At 39.3% G+C, this 15,798-nt stretch overlaps 3 protein-coding genes and 1 long non-coding RNA gene across 5 annotated transcripts in view; 2 read left to right on the top strand and 2 right to left on the bottom strand.

The window, feature by feature from the left end:
* The window catches only part of LOC118599221, a 1,491-nt gene extending 1,022 nt beyond the window's left edge, over positions 1–469 (top strand). Inside the window, exon 2 of the long non-coding RNA XR_004948526.1 lies at positions 12–469. This is a non-coding gene — a long non-coding RNA (uncharacterized LOC118599221). The remainder of the gene's footprint in view (positions 1–11) is intronic.
* The window catches only part of klb (klotho beta), a 9,561-nt gene extending 6,269 nt beyond the window's left edge, over positions 1–3,292 (bottom strand). Inside the window, exon 1 of the mRNA XM_024282923.2 lies at positions 2,198–3,292. Within this exon, the coding sequence (XP_024138691.1) occupies positions 2,198–2,956 (759 nt within the window). The 5' untranslated portion in view covers positions 2,957–3,292. The remainder of the gene's footprint in view (positions 1–2,197) is intronic.
* A 432-nt stretch (positions 3,293–3,724) lies between these two features.
* Positions 3,725–7,448, top strand: tlr1 (toll-like receptor 1). The gene is made up of 2 exons (XM_024283303.2): positions 3,725–4,348; positions 4,949–7,448. Exons 1-2 carry the CDS (start codon positions 4,311–4,313, stop codon positions 7,350–7,352), a joined length of 2,442 nt encoding a protein of 813 aa, XP_024139071.1. The 5' UTR covers positions 3,725–4,310; the 3' UTR covers positions 7,353–7,448.
* A 73-nt stretch (positions 7,449–7,521) lies between these two features.
* Positions 7,522–15,731, bottom strand: ints10 (integrator complex subunit 10). Of its 2 annotated transcripts, XM_024283305.2 has the most exons (19): positions 15,648–15,731; positions 15,179–15,352; positions 14,992–15,059; positions 14,822–14,925; positions 14,583–14,722; positions 14,415–14,496; positions 14,188–14,328; positions 13,900–14,074; positions 13,502–13,671; positions 13,273–13,412; positions 13,020–13,173; positions 11,530–11,612; positions 11,022–11,177; positions 10,417–10,525; positions 9,184–9,263; positions 8,929–9,091; positions 8,748–8,841; positions 8,402–8,470; positions 7,522–7,972 (listed from the first exon to the last, which is right to left on the bottom strand). In XM_024283305.2, the coding sequence occupies exons 2-19, from the start codon at positions 15,305–15,307 to the stop codon at positions 7,816–7,818; spliced, it is 2,214 nt and encodes a 737-aa protein (XP_024139073.1). In that variant the 5' UTR covers positions 15,308–15,352; positions 15,648–15,731; the 3' UTR covers positions 7,522–7,815. The 2 variants fall into 2 exon arrangements, with proteins under 2 accessions (XP_024139073.1, XP_024139074.1); XM_024283306.2 differs by lacking the exons at positions 8,402–8,470; positions 15,648–15,731 and having other exon boundaries at positions 15,179–15,635.
* Between the last annotated feature and the right edge of the window lie 67 nt (positions 15,732–15,798).

A 15,798-nucleotide genomic window follows, 5' to 3' on the forward strand; every position in this document is an offset into this window, starting at 1 on the left:
AGCCGCCGCAGGTCTGGAGTTACAGTTTGTCCATGGTGGATCAGATCTCGGCCCAGACGGAGATTATTGGGCCCAAACGACAGAGCAAAAAAATCTGCAGTTTTCTTCACCCAAAGTTTCTCCTCAGGCGTGAACGAGGGCAGGAGGTGGCCATACTTCTTTCTCAGAGAGTCAGGATAGTTCCCCTCACCGAAAATGGGACCGGCAAACCAGCCAAGAACAGCCTCTATTGACTGCTGGCAAAGCTCAACGCTGGCAGTGGTGGCTTCACCTCTTTGGGGTTCAACCCAGTGGGACCCTAAAACTATAGACACTTTACCTTTTTGAGTTGCCCGGAAGTGAGAGTCATAGATGTGCCATGCTCTGGCATGAGCCTGAAAGGAAATTACAGAACTTGTTACATTCAGATGTCTACAGAACAAAGTACAAATCAATTTATGGCCAAATATCTGCGAAAAAAAAAAAAAAATGAAGCTACAGTGAACAGTTTATTGAATAAACACGTCGACTAAATATTTGTAGGTCTTAATATTGTGCAACTTAGCCTAAAGTTATACTGTATGTATAAAATCTACCCTTTGTTTAATGTTTGGTTTATATTTCTTACAATTTAGTAAGTCAAAGTGTCAAATGTGAAGAAAAATTTCTTTTAAACACAGCACAATTTTATACTTATGATAAAATCCTCCTGTCTGTACCGCTCTAAATGTTTTCTAATTTAGGATTTTTTATGAATTAATAGGGATGTAAAAGATAAAGATTTGTGTTGAAAAATCAATCAAGTTATGAGCGTAATAGCAGTATGGGTTCAAAACCACAGATGGAAACAAGATTATATTGGTAAAAAGGTATGTATCTGGAAATAAATTATCGGTTTCTGGCTAATTTTGTTAGTTTTTTTCATGTGTTCCCTACTGTCGTTGTTTTTTTATGTACACGCGAGGCAAACAAGAAGATGTCCAATCAAAAGCTGGGGTGAATCACAATTGCCTGAAGGGGAATGTGTGTTTTGTGCACTAAACATGTGATAAACCCTTGTTTAACACTGCAAAAAAAAAACAAAAAAAAACACCAAAATAAGTTCAAATTAACTTTTTTTTAACTACTAAGAACAAAACAGTCTAAAAGGTCAAAATATCATTTCCACTGCAAAAGCCCAAGTTATGTCAAAGATTTTTTTCTTTTTGGTGCTTAAAAATAAAAAAAAATGCCAGCAAGGAAAAACAAGTTTCTCTGTTAAAGACAATTAATTTATAGTTTTAAACACCAAATGAATAATACATGTCTAGAGTGTATCCATCCTGGTGAAAGAATTGAACTTTTTTATATCACCACAAAGTCAGTTAAATCATTCATGCATCCATGGACCATTTATCAAGATGTATTTCGGGTCATATGAAAGGGACGGATACATTCCCCTATTAATCTTTGTCTTTACTATATTTTATGGAAAGAAAAATTAAAGTAAAGATTAATTTTGTAGAGATTTAATCAGTTATTGGAGTCCTTGTTTCAAACATTTTTCGTTAAATTAAGCAGGAAAATAAGGACAAAGTTTGTAAAAATAATTTCTCAGTTTACTGTAGTTACAGAACGGCTCCTAAGAGCATACTGTAAACAAGCAAACTGACCATTTGCAATGACCTTTAGTTGGAATTAAAATAGATATATTAATTTAAAATCATAGCTAAAGAATTTCCCTTTCAGAAGAGGGAAATCTTAAATCAAAGTATTTAATCGCCAAACACGGCATTTTAATTTGTTAATTCAGCTGCTCAGCAGTAGCTGTCCCCCCACCATCTGTGCCTGACTGCACAAACATAAGTGATTATTAATGAGGCGTATCTCTGTGACTTCCTGATTTCCCTCCAGCACAGAAGTGTCGAGGTGGTGGACTTTGACCAAAGTGCTTTTTTTTAGGCGTCCTGTTAACTTATCACATGCTTGTCAATAAAAGATTTGGTCAAACAGTCATTAAGAAGATAAAATAAAAAGTGGTTGAGGATTTCCAAGTAGATGGAGTTGATGAAACCAAATTCGTTTAAGGTACTTATAGAGTTGTGTTTGCCTCACCTTTCTGAGAGTCATATTAAAGATATAAACATTCATTGACCGTCATAAAGTGATGACATTATGGAAGTTCAAAGTTTACACAACGCAGTCGTCTGAACTGTACAAATCTAGCTGCGTGTCTTACCCTGATAAGGTTGTGGGCCACAATAAGTGAGCCAGAAAGACCCCCTTTCTCTCCAGGAGCATGCATGCCTGTCCCATATCCTTGCACAGCCACCAGGTATGGATTGTGCATGGTGAGCCAGTGCTTTACCCGACTCCCAAACGTGTGGAAACAAAAACGGACGTACGCTCCAAAAAGCTCCACCAACGTTTCATTTTTCCAGCCTCCATATTGCTCTTGCAAAACCTGTGGCAAGTCAGAGTGGTAAAGAGTGACGATGGGCTGGATCTTTTTCTCCAGAAGCTTCTCTATGAGGCTGCTGTAGTGCTCCACAGCTGCTGCGTTGGGCTTGCCTGCAGCATTGCCATCAGGAAAGAGCCTAGGCCATGACAGGGAGAAAGAGTAGGCTCTCACACCTAGATAATCCAGTGAGTTAACATCCTCTTCCCAGCACTTGTAACTGTCACTCGCAACATCTGCCGTGTCTCCATTTGATTTACCACCCGTGGAGGAGTGGGTGAAAAAATCCCAAATAGAGGTCCCTTTGCCATCCTGATTCCAGGCTCCCTCTGTTTGAAATGCTGACGTTCCTGAACCCCAGAGGAATCCTGAGGGGAACGTGCCATGAAGGAAAGGTTGGTCTGTGATGATGGGGCTTGTTGTGGGCTGCTGCCATATGTTTATGCCTCCTCTAGGAGAACAGGCTGCTTTGTTCCAGCAAAAACCCAACAACATGAGGCAGACTAAGGAGCACGCAGGGATAGAAAGGAGGCACGGCATACTGGAGCTCAGAAATCCACTTCAGCGGGACATCAAGTGACAGTCATCGCCATAAATCCTCTCTGATTTAAAACAGGATCCATGAATTTTTGTAGAGAAAGTGATGATCAGGAGAGAAGGATATTTGGAGCTCCAAGGTGCTGCAAAATCCCTCGGACAACCTGGTCAGCCTTCCCTATCTCTGTCTCAGTGTACTTCTGCTCCCTCTCAGCCCCTCCCTACCACGTAATGTTCCCACATTCAAAGGTTGACTCATATTCACACGTCTGCATGACCAGAGCCACACAACAGAGCCGGTTGATTATTTCTAACACTAAAACTCCTCTATATTAACTGCCCTTTTATGAAGAAACCAAGCAGACAAATAGAAATCACAACATGTCATGTTTATGATGCTCTTTGAGAACACACAGTCAAAAAGCTGACAGGCACATTGCAGTTGTTGTAATAAACAATCTTTTGTCAATTATTAGCTTGCACTATGATCTTAGCTTTATAACTAAAGATTAGTTTGCACTTTATTTTTATTATTTTTTTATACATAAACACTTTTTCCGAGACAATAAACCTAAATATTTTTTACATAAAGATATATATTAAACGTATTTTAAGGGCACAGTGTGCAACGGAAAAAAAGTGTTTTCTTTTGCTTACGGTCACAATATGTTCAGCTAAACTGCAGTGTTCCCTCCAGATTTGATCAAACCCTCCCAAGTGAGAATGGAGGTCATTCAACCTTATTCAATTAACTCCATCTTTTTTGGGCGCAGAAGGCAGTGACCCCCAGGCAAGAGTAGCTCGAACAGGCCAAGACAATATGGAGATATATATCTGTGTGCGTGTTGCAAGTCCTCTTGTGATTTTCTTTGACCAAGCCTTCCTGATTTCAAGGTAAAAACTAATCAAAATTAAATCTTATTTCCCTTTTTGTAAACAACATAGTCACCCTGGACTTCTACCTCAAGGCATGGCTGGAATAATTCAATTGCCCCAGAAAATCCTCATTTACTGTATTAACAGCTTAAATAAAATCACTGCAGTGAAAGCACATTCTTTTTTAAGCTCATGTTGCAACATTTCTGAGTCAAGAAAATTTGTTTTGAACTCCCTGCAAGACAAAAAGGAACAAGTATTGAAAGTAAATCTACTATAGACCTTCAATAGAAATTGATTTTACAAAAGTGTTCAAAAACTGACACGCAGTAAATATGCTTTCACTGTCTTCTAAATCAACACATAGTTTACTACTGTTAGTTCAAAGAGGAAGTGAAAAGAGGATGTGCAGGTTGAAAAAAAATACTTAAGTAACAACATTAGTTTCCTCCCAGCTTTGCTAGTCAGCGCATGTAAAAAGATGAGACTGACTCTGCTGGGGTCAAATTCAGCGATCTGGTAAGAAATTGACTTTTTCCTCTCCTTTTTTTATTTTATTTATTTTTTTCATTACAGAATTAAAAATCTTAAACTTGAAAAATATATATATTTTTTTTTTCAATTGACCAGACGAACATCTGTCCTCACTAAGGATTAATGTTGACAAATCTATTTATAAAGTAAAATGCTGTGAAGAAAAATGTAGCATGAAAAATAAAATGTTTTCATGACTTTTTATAAAGATGAATCAGAAAACTTAAAATATTGAATCTGCCTACAGTTTATTATTTAATATATATGGTCTAATTAACAGCAGCGCCTCAGTAACTATTTTTCTTTAAAAGGCACAAATATCATTAACTTTTGACAGAGAAAACTAATTCTTAGCAATTGTGATAGAAATGTTACGTTTTACACTTTTTATATTTGCTATAGTGAGAAAACCATTATAAACTGAAGATATAATTATTATTTTTTTAGGTTTATTGACTCTTTATCTTCCCCTGTGTGCCTGAGATGGATTTAACTCATATGTGTTGGGATGCCTTCATTTTATCAATTTTTCTTCTGTGTTTGTTTTAGAGCTGCAAACATCTGTTTCCTCTCCTCCTTTCCCAGGCAAAGCATGAGACTCTCAGCAGCCGTCCTGTGTGCAGCGGCCATGTTGCTAGGAGGGCAGATTTGTGCATCGCTCCCTGGAACCACGGTAGACCTTTCATCAAGGAACCTCTCCTCTGTCCCAAAAGACCTGCCGCGAACCGCCGTCTCTGTAGACCTTTCCAAAAACCACATACATCAGGTTCACAAAGGAGACTTTAAAGGCGTCCCCATGCTGGGGTTCCTGAACGTTTCATGGAATGGTTTGGAGCACATCGATGCAGAGACTTTTCGTGACACTCCGGACTTGGAGTATCTGGATCTGTCGCACAATAGGCTGGCGAACCTTTCGGGACAACAGTACCTGGTTAACGTGGGAAACCTCATGGAGCTAAACTTGGCCTGGAACACGTTTCTTAACATGACGCTGGGGGAGGAGTTCAGCTTCTTATTGAAGCTGAAAGGACTGACCCTTGGAGCCAAGAACATTGGTGTTGGAGACTTCAGGAACATCGCAGGCCTCAAACTGCAGAGTTTGACCCTTTTCATGGAGGATGAGCTTGGATACGAAGTTGGAAGTCTGATAAATGTTAATGCTAAAAGACTGACCATAGTTTTTACTGATCGAACAGTTAACTGTGACCTGATCAGTGATGCCCTGTTGGTTTTTGATGAAGTGGAGATTAGAAACTTGACTCAAGGCTTTGATCTTTTAACCACACAGCTTAAAAAGAAACCAGAATTCCGTACTTCTCATCTGGCCGTCAACGACATGGCAATTGAATGGAAGAAATTAACTGAGTTTTTAAATGTGGCTCTGCAAACTTCTATTGTCCACATAAGCTCCACAGATACAACTATAAACGAGCCACCTTATTTTGACACCAAAGTGGTACAGACAGCAAGAACTAAGTCCTTAAAAATAAGACGAGGAGTTGTCAGCACCTTCTTCTTCTCTCAGGTGGCAATGTACAACTTTTTTATCAACCTCCCAGTGCAATTTATGGCTATCCTGGAGACTTCAATCATACACATGACATGTCCGAAGAAGCAGAGTCCAGTTGTTGAGCTTGACTTCTCCTCTTGCGCCCTGTCCGACTCCCTCTTCTCCAGAAACAAAGGTCAGGAAACCATTGAATGTGAGACGCTCAGTAACTTGACAAAACTGTCGTTGGTCGACAACAATCTGAAAAACATTCAGCTGCTGAGTAAGCGCGTGCAGCACATGATCTCCCTGCAGCACCTTGACCTCAGCCTCAACTCTCTGGTTTACGACGGCTCGCTTTGCTTGTGGCCGCCCAGCCTAACCGTCATGAACCTGTCCTCCGGAGGCCTGACAGAACGAGTGTTTGAATGTCTCCCACTAGGACTGGAACAACTGGACCTCCAGAACAACCAGATCTCGGTGGTACCAACATCCGTCTTCAAACTGACAAATCTCTCTACACTCAATCTTAACTCGAACAGGCTGCGGGACCTGCCGGGGTGTGATATCTTCCCCTTGCTGAATGAGCTTTTGCTCAAGTCGAATTCTCTTCACGCCCCTTCTGTGAACAAATTGGCAAGTTGTCCAAATTTGAAGACCTTGGATGTCAGCCACAACCCTTTTACCTGCACCTGCGCTCTGAGGGATTTCATTAGAGTTGCTATCAGTACTGAAAATGCAAGAAGTCCTGTTGAGCTGTTGAATTGGCCTGTAGACTATTATTGCACATACCCAGAAGAACTTAGAGATTCCCACTTAAAAGACTTCTGGTTGCCAGAGGTCTCCTGTAATGCCGGCCTTCTTGCAGCCACCATTTTGGTCCCTGCAGGGGTGCTGATAATCAGCGTTGTGTTTCTGTGCCACCATCTAGACATTCCCTGGTACATGAGTATGATCTGGCAGTGGGTGAGGGCCAAACATCGTGCAAGAACTCGACAAGTTCGGCCTGAAGATCTCCTGGGGGTTGAGTTCCACGCCTTTGTGTCGTACAGTCAGCATGATGTGGACTGGGTGAAAAATGTTCTTCTTCCTAACCTTGAGGGTTCCACCGGAGGGCTCAGAATCTGCCATCACGAAAAAAACTTTGTGCCCGGGAAGACGATCGTGGAGAACATCATGGCATGTGTGGAAAAAAGCCGCCGCTCGGTATTCGTTCTCTCTGCTCACTTTGTGAAGAGCGAATGGTGCCATTATGAGCTCTACTTTGCCAGCCATCAAGGCCTCTCTCTGGGCACAGATGGCATTGTGCTGGTGCTGCTCGAGCCTCTGCCTCAATACCTCATTCCCAACAAGTACTATCAACTAAAGGCCATGATGCGTCGCCACACCTATCTGGAGTGGCCCCAGGACAGAGCCAAGCACAGGCTGTTCTGGGCTAACCTCAGAGCTGCCCTGCAAGCTGACCTGCCTAACCTTCCAGTCACAGACTTGGAGGACTAACTGAGTCAGTGTGAAAGGAGGAACTGAATCTGGACAACTGGGGAAACAGAAGAGACGACCAAAGGAAATGAGAACTCTTTTTTTGTATGTTTGCCTCTTTCTTATTTTATGAGTAAATTAGGCTCCTTGGTATGTTTAAAAAGTGCATTAAGGATATCTCAAGAACATCTTTACCCAGAATGTGACATTTATTGTAAATATCCAAATTAGAAACAAACTTTTTTTCACATAAACAATAAAATGTACAAAAGTAATACAATATATTTGAGTCTCTTGATTCAGACACATGGGTGCACACAGAACTGTCCCAAACACTGTTATTCTGGATGAGGGAAAATGAAAGCAGAAGTTGACATTTGGTGTTTTCCTGTTTAACGAAGTGAAAAAAAACAGTTTCTTGAGGTTGTGAATGGATAATTTGAACAGCAGGAACAATAAAAATAAGTTGACGAGCTAAGTTGCGTCAAGGAAGAGACTGGATGATGATGATTTTCTCGTTGATGCAGAAGCGGTGCAGCACACTCAGCAGGTTTTCTCCACAGCGTGACACCTGCCTCTCCATAGCCAGACGAAAATCCTCCTTGACTCCTTTGGTGATCCCTCGGGTCACTGTGTGGTGCCTTAAAGACAAAGAACATACAGATAACAAGGGACTTTTTTTCCACAAGCATCATGTGATAAACATAAATCCACATAATCACTGCAGCAACAGCATATTTTTTTCTCAAGTCAGTTTACTCAAAATTAAACCATAAAAAACACCCACAAATGAAATGAGACCAAAGTGTTATGAAAGGTAAAAAAATATATAAAAAACTACAAAAACATCGACATTGTCCTTGTATAAACAACAATGACCACAGACAGAGAGGTAATGGCTCGAGTAAACAATAAGCCAACAAGAAAATCAAGGAACATCTAACTGTTGATGTAAAATGACAGGCCCAAATTAAAACTGGGAGGACGACAAGCTTTGAAGCTGAAAATGAAAAGAGGGTGAGTGGTGTCGGGACGGGATGGGAGTTGTGGTAGGAGGGGCCTTGGGGTACCTGTCCATCCTCTGCACCCCTTGTAGCAGAAGGGTGTTTAACTCCACCCCCAGGGCGGGACTAGGGTTCCTAAGGAATAGTCACATTCAACAACTCTGTCAGTGAGGTTCCATTCAAGTGTCTTACAGAAACGAACCAAGGAGATGCACAGAAGTTTTTTTTTGTTCTTCCCCCACCCCCATAATTTTTTTATAAACAGGTTACGTTCAAAGCAAAAATCCCCCCACGGGCCGTGTCTATATAGATCATCATAAACTCTCTTGAATAAAAGAAAAGAAAAGAAAAAGAAGGGGAAAGTGCAGAGTCACCATGCCACCGTCAAACGCTCTGAAAGGCCTTTGCTTACTTAATGAGCATTCCCTGATTGGGCAGCAGCTCCAGCTGAATCCTTCCTCCCTCTGGAGTGCGCAGGTACGCAAACTCCTCCAGCATGTCAATGTCTGAGCAAAACCACCAGTTAACGGAAACATTCATACTGGCAACGGCTTTTAGGGTGAGTGTGCAAGACAGTGAGACTAGAAGGATACTGGTAACATAGTTGAAGAAATTCTCATATTGGAAACTTCCTTGGAGACAGATTTTTTCCACTGACTTTAAGAACAGCATCTCTCCCTGTGGCCAGTCGTACTGCAGGAGCACCACCACGTGACCGAGGGATAAGTCGTCACGATTTTCTGTGAAGGCTCGGAGCTGACAGAAAAAAAATGCATAATTATCATCCAATACTAACAATCAGAGGCTCTATATCACAAAAGCTTTAAAAACTTTACTTATTTCATTACCTTGAAGCAAGCTAGCATCAGTTGGAGACAGAACGGTAGAACAGCTTTGTTGGTGCACGGAAGCAATCTAAGGTCATTACCTGGTAAATGAAAAAAATATATATATATTAACCGAACAATATTTTTTAAACATATTTTGCCCTGTTAATGTAGCATTAAAAATAAATATCTGAACACACAGCAGGATTCTTAACAAAGTTTGCAGCTTCTCATAAACTTAAAGTTATAGTTTTAATTTAATAATAATTATATAGTTTTGGGGCAAAATAAAAAAAAAAAAGTCATTTTCAAGGATATAGTTTCTCCAGAGCGGCCGTAGTTCATCCAGAATTTGCCTGCGAGTTGTGGGTGGGATTCTTGGCAGGGAGTAAGCCTGCACTTATTTCCCATCATCCTTTTGCTGACCCTCTCTTCTGCTAGCTTAAAGTCCCTCATTTCCCCAAGCTAACATTATCGGTGCAACAAAAATGTCGATGATATTGGAGCTATCCACAGCCAAATGCCAGACTCAAATCATAAATTAATATTTATTGAAAACTCATGTGTCTAGTCTGACTTTGGTCTGGATGCTTTAGCAACAGCAAGCAGTAAATGTTAGTTCAAATGTTGTGAGAGGTGAGACTGTCTAAAGAACAGCTTGATCAGGATCTACGAAAAGCACCAGAGCTGTGAAGTCCTGTCAAGACTGTATAGAGCTCAACATTGACATACATGTTAGATGAACAAAAACATAGGAACAAAAACTGTTTACAGCAACAGCAAAAAACGAATTGTATCCATTTAATTGTAAAGAAAGTATAATTAAAGTTTGAAGCAGATGAAGCAGCTCTGGAGAGTTCCTGAGGAAAGGTAGACGTCTGTCGGATCCACATCAGACCAGCTAGCATAAATGTTTATCATAAGTAGGTCAGATTAGCTTCTTTGTCGTCTTCAGGATGATTCTCCCCTACACAACATTTCTTATTCCCATCAGTCACGCCCACTTTGGAGATTATTACATAATGGTTGCCACACAGCAGACTAAACTAGTTTAGCGTGGGTGATGTGTTAAAAACAAGCTGCACAAACTCTGACAAAAAGAGGACTTTTGTCTCTGTGAGCTAAGATTTTCACACCAACCCAAGATGAGACAGAATTAACGCAACTCAATTTAGTGTTTACTAAATTTACTACCATTTGTTTTTGTTGTTTTTATACATGGAAGAATCTGTGTTAAATCCTGGATTTACTAACCTTTCCTGCTTTTGCTTCGGATTCTGTTGTGATCTTCAGGAGACTTCGCCTGGTCTTGGTTTGGAGGAATCAGTCCACTTACAACATCAAGCAATTTCTCACAAGCCATCTGAAAAACATGGCAAGATGCAAAACAATTAGAAATTCACTCAGAGCAAGTCACACATTTCAGAGAAAAAAAAAGTATGCATCTCTTTGTGTCTTTTCAAATTAAATGCAATTTTAAAATCTTTAAAATGTCCACATCTAGCAATAACAACATCTATAACAAATCAAGACTTTTTATGATACATATTCATTATTTGAACAACTAGTTCAGTTAGTGCATAGAAAATAAGCCAGTTTAAAATGTATTAAACCAAAGCAAGAAGCTCAAAACATTGCCACCTTAAGGTAAGAAAGTGTAACTGACTCCTATGTGGTGCTATATATTTTTATATATATATTCTATAAAACAATAACATTAAAAAGTTTCAGCTATGATTCATCATTGCTGCTCAACACAACTACAAAGCAGGATATTTAGGAAGAAGTCTCAGCACAAGTCTGCATGTCCTACATCAGGTTGCAATGAAGTCATAGTCAGATGGAGTAGACGCGTGTACCCTGTACTCTCCAAGTGCATAGTGACATGACGCCTGCTGTATGAGGACCCTGTGATGCTCCAGACTTCCCTGGCCCAACGGACTCTGCTGCCCCGGCTGGTGCTGCTGCACAGCAGACATTTGATGCAAACTGGAAAGAGCTTTCCGATATTGGCCCTGCAGACAACATAAAAAATAATCTATACAGACAACTTTTAGGTTCCACTTAAGAAAAAAAAATAGGTTTTGAATCGTTCTTTGATCCCATGGCAACATTTTACATCCCTAATTTGAGTAAATCTTCATGTAGTCTTTTAACCTGTAGATAATTCATATCTAAGAATTTCTAATACAGCTCACTTTAATCATTTAATTGAAACAAATATATATATATTTATTAGTTTAGAGAATTTAACATAGTAAAGATCACAAATTTTGTAATAAGAAACAGATAAACTCAAACAGTTACATTCCCCAAAAGGATTCGCTTTTTATACACTGAGATTTAAAAGATGATAATGCAACGTACCTGAAACACAATCATATCTGTGAGGAATATTCTAAACCATAACCAGCTGTCTGTCTTCCATGATGCACAGATCTTCTTAAACTCTGAAACGCACAAAGCAATTTTTTAATGCTCAAAATGTACTTTCTTTATATTTAGAAAAAATAAATAATATTGATAATAACAAAAACAAACGTTTATTTTTGTTCTCCTAAAGAATATTGTATTTATTTGTATTATATAATCCTCCCTCATTGGGGTTTTATTTTGAAAATATGTTATTCATCTCTGTGGTATATTTATTTACATGGCTTTAGTGTTGTATCACTAAAATAGTTCAGTTTATTTTAGTGACAGCAATTTGTTTTAATTTTATTTGAAGTTTCATTATGGTTTGATTCACAGTGAGCCAAAAAGTATCTGTCACTCACTGATTCTGCAAGTTGTTAGATTTAAAAGATGATTTTGGTCTTTAATGTTCATCATAGAAACACTTCAAATGTGAGAGATAGAATGTAATAAGACAATCCAGAAAATCCTATTCTTTGATTCTTTTTTATATTAGAAACAATCCAATCCTCAATAATAGAAAGTTATTATTATGTCAATACTTTATAATGTAACTCTGGTTTTCAGTGACAGAGGTCAAATGTTTCTGGTATATCTTCACCAGGTTTTCTCACACTGTGGCTGCTATTTGGAGAAAAGCAGTTCAAACCACTATGTTTCCACCTCCATGCTTCATAGTGGGTGTAGTGTTCGTGGGATGCAGCTCAGCATCAAGCAAGTAGCATTTTTAAATTTTGGTTTCACCTGACCACATGCCATTCTCCCAATCCTCCTGTGGATCATCCAGATGGTCTCTGGAAACTCTAGGTGGACTTGTGCTGGTTTAAAACAGAAGGACCTTTGAAGCTCCGCAGGATTAGAATCCATGACAACGTAGTGTGTTACTAATAATAACCTTTATTACTATGGTTGCAGTCAGACTGCTTAAGGGTGTGGACAGATGTCAGATAACCAGTTCAAACATAAAGCATTACTACATGTTACAAAGGGGGGTAGAATAACTTCTTAATAAAGAAGTATTAGGTCTGTAAGGGACAAAATTCATTCTTGGTTGTTAGAGATGCAACATTTTACAAATAAATTATTTAAAAATCAAAATGTAATTTTACTATTTTTTTCTTTTACATTCCGTCCCATGAAGTTTATGTTTTTTTTAGACTAGAAGACCACTGTTCCACACATCTACACATCCATTAAGTTGGCTGTCTTGTGGCTCTCAGGAGTGAGTGTTAAGTTTATGTGTGAATAGGTTTTTTATTTTTCTAAAGCTGGACCTTTAAGCATTTTGAGCTATCAGAACCTGTTCGTCAAGAGGCTACAACATCAACTTTTGATTACTTTAATGCCTAAAATTCCCTGCTTATGTCTTAGTGTAGAGAATTAATGCTAAATCATTTTGAACATATTCATAGACATAAAAAAGTACAAGTTGTGATGTTTACCAGTTTCCAGACCATCGTGAGAGTGAAGGAGGTCCCAGCTTTCTCGTGCAGTGCGAAAGCCCTCCAGAGTCTCCGCCCAATTAGGCATCTCGGTCTTATTGACCAAAATGTGTCGACCACGGCCCTTTCCCAAACCTTCCTCATCATCTGAGCTCTGTGTTAACACACAAAAAGCACATTTAATAAAACAACACAATAGTTTCACACAAGATTTATGTAAAAAAATGTTGAAGGTTTAGAAGTGTGTCTTTGCCATTGTCTTTTCTCTCCCGTCAGCCTGTTTGCGTTTCTTCTGTGCGTGTTTCACTGGTCCTTTATCCAGATCTACATCGCTGTACACTGAGCTCAGGTCCTCCACCAGGATCCATGGCCCCGTACTCACACCACCAACTCCTTTAAAACACAAACTTATAATTAAGTAAAGACTGACATTTGCATCCAGAATTCGCAAAAAGCAGATATTTGGAAACTTAAAAGCTGACCCTGAAACAGTGTGGGTTGTACAGCTGAAACATAGAGGAAGGCACTACGGAAAAGGGTGAGAGCTCCACAGATGACCACTTGGCTGCAGTAGCGAGATCTGGTTTCTCCATCCAAACTTGGGAGGTAGCGACACAATTCTTTCATTCTCTGCAGCATGTCCACAAAACTCCTTCAGAGAACATAAACAAAAACATAATAGAATACGACAAAAAGTTCCTGTCACAACAAATGTGTACAGCTCAACACTTTTACTTCCTTCTAAATAAGTATTAAATGAAATGCTGACATTTAAATACAGCCTTTTTCATGTTATTGAACCAATAACTGTGCATTTTTTGAGATTTACATCTACACTGTCAACAATTATGAAGACAGTGGAGACAAACAGATAAAATACCTTTGTCCTTTGTCTCCTTGCCACTCACAGCGAACTCCAACCACAGCAAGTAATTCAAGCAGCCTCTCCCAAGGATCTGCAACCAGTGAGGATTTTTCTGACAAACCATCAATCACATAACGCTGAGAGCCGCGAGACACGCCGGGTGACTTCAGATTCCCACTTTCCTGGGAGCCTGAAAGATGGAAAACAACGAAAAGATCCTCAGAAATGCCAAACAAAGAGAGAGACAGACTAACGGATACACTTTCAAAAATTAGAAACACTCTTGACACATTGTAGCTTTACCCTGTAGCTGCACATCAGCTGAGGGGCCTCGGGTAACATATCCAATATAAAATTCAGCAGCTTTCAGTATGTACTTCTGCATCAGGCTCGCAGGGAGACGAATGTCCATATTGTTTATGATCAAAGGAAGGACATCACATACTGGAAAAACAGAAAATAGCATAATTTAAAAAAAAAATGTTTACTTTATTGTTGGGGTGAATAAAAATATTAATATATTTACTGACCAAAGAGTTTTCGGAAACAATTGACAGGAGTGTCTACATTCTCTGATGCTTCTGCGTCCAGTAGTGTCTCACCTAAACTAAGCTATAAAAAGCGAGAGATGCCAAGTTACCACATATGCAAATGGGAAAAAAAATAGCAATGATAAGGGTTATAGTGGTAGTACACACCCCGTGTTGGACCACAGACTCTGGAAAGCGCTTGAGAAGTAGCAATAACATTTCTGCTTTCTCCAGGGTGTTAAAACATTGTTCTGTGGCTTTTAGTAGCATCTCGCATTGTACACGACCAGGCAGGGTCTCAAAAAGTCCTGGATAAGGAGAGTCATGTTTTAGATCAGGATATATATATATCTTTAACAATTAAAAAAAAAAACATATCTCGTGGTGGACACTAATAGAAGATTTACCTCGTAGAAACTGGGCATGCTTGTCTTGGGAGTCACTGCGCAGAGCAGCAGTAATGACACCAATCTCACGCCAAACAATGGGTTGATCAGGGAAGTTTATAAACCTAAATATATGAATATTATAAATAAATGTGACCATTTGCATCAACAGGAAATTCCGACAAACTCACATGTCATATAGCAGTCTCCCAGCTGATGCTGTTCTCTCCGCATTGCGCTCAATGGTGTACATTTCATACTGTGGACACATTGGGATATTTAAGAGGAGCATAAATAAATAAATAAATCAGACAAGTATTTAAGTAAATGTATGGTAGTTCTGTAGTCATGGAATGCAGACAGATTTATTTTAAATACCTGAATGTTGAAATCTGTAGGATAAAGGGTTCTGGCGGTTATTAGCCAGGCTTTAGCTGCACAGGAGTCAACCGAGACCAGCTCCCGAGCTCTTTTCACCAAAAACTCGCAGTCTTTTTGCGCGGACATTGCACGCTAATCAAGCTTTCCAAACTAGCATGTAATCCACTGAATCTACAGAAACCCGGACAGTAGTTTAAAGCATTAAGCACCAAAGCACAAACAATTTTGGAGTCCCCAAATTGCTGAAAATACAATTTTTGCCTTTAAATAAAAAAAGCATGTAACTATAGCTAGGTAACTTGTATTGCTTATTAAAGTTCCTTTGTCATCGTAACAAGACTAACTAAGAAAATTTATTTCTTCAGCTCAATAATAAAAGAAAATAAAAGTTACGAAAAGAATGAGTCCGTTAAAATCCCATCAAATTTGACAAACAAAAGCTAGGAGAAGCTCTGCTTTACGGCACCTTGAGACGTCACCAACCGTCGTAAATTTGTCCTCCCAGTGTCGTGCTTTACTCTCAACAACAGTCGCGTCAAAACGAAGGCTATATATATATATGCGATTTAAAACATTGAAACGCATTAACTACATTTGTTTCTCAACTATTAAATACA

Source organism: Oryzias melastigma, linkage group LG10 (genome assembly GCF_002922805.2).
Source record: "Oryzias melastigma strain HK-1 linkage group LG10, ASM292280v2, whole genome shotgun sequence".
Taxonomy (NCBI): domain Eukaryota; kingdom Metazoa; phylum Chordata; class Actinopteri; order Beloniformes; family Adrianichthyidae; genus Oryzias; species Oryzias melastigma.

Coding starts and splice junctions, on each gene's coding strand:
- tlr1 (XM_024283303.2), top strand. CDS start 4,311: ATGAGACTGACTCTGCTGGGGTCAAATTCAGCGATCTG. Junction 4,349..4,948: donor GGGTCAAATTCAGCGATCTG/GTAAGAAATTGA, acceptor CTCCTTTCCCAG/GCAAAGCATGAGACTCTCAG.
- ints10 (XM_024283305.2), bottom strand. CDS start 15,307: ATGTCCGCGCAAAAAGACTGCGAGTTTTTGGTGAAAAGAGCTCGGGAG. Junction 11,178..11,529: donor CAGATATGATTGTGTTTCAG/GTACGTTGCATT, acceptor TGTTGTCTGCAG/GGCCAATATCGGAAAGCTCT. Junction 7,973..8,401: donor GGGGTGCAGAGGATGGACAG/GTACCCCAAGGC, acceptor TTTGTCTTTAAG/GCACCACACAGTGACCCGAG.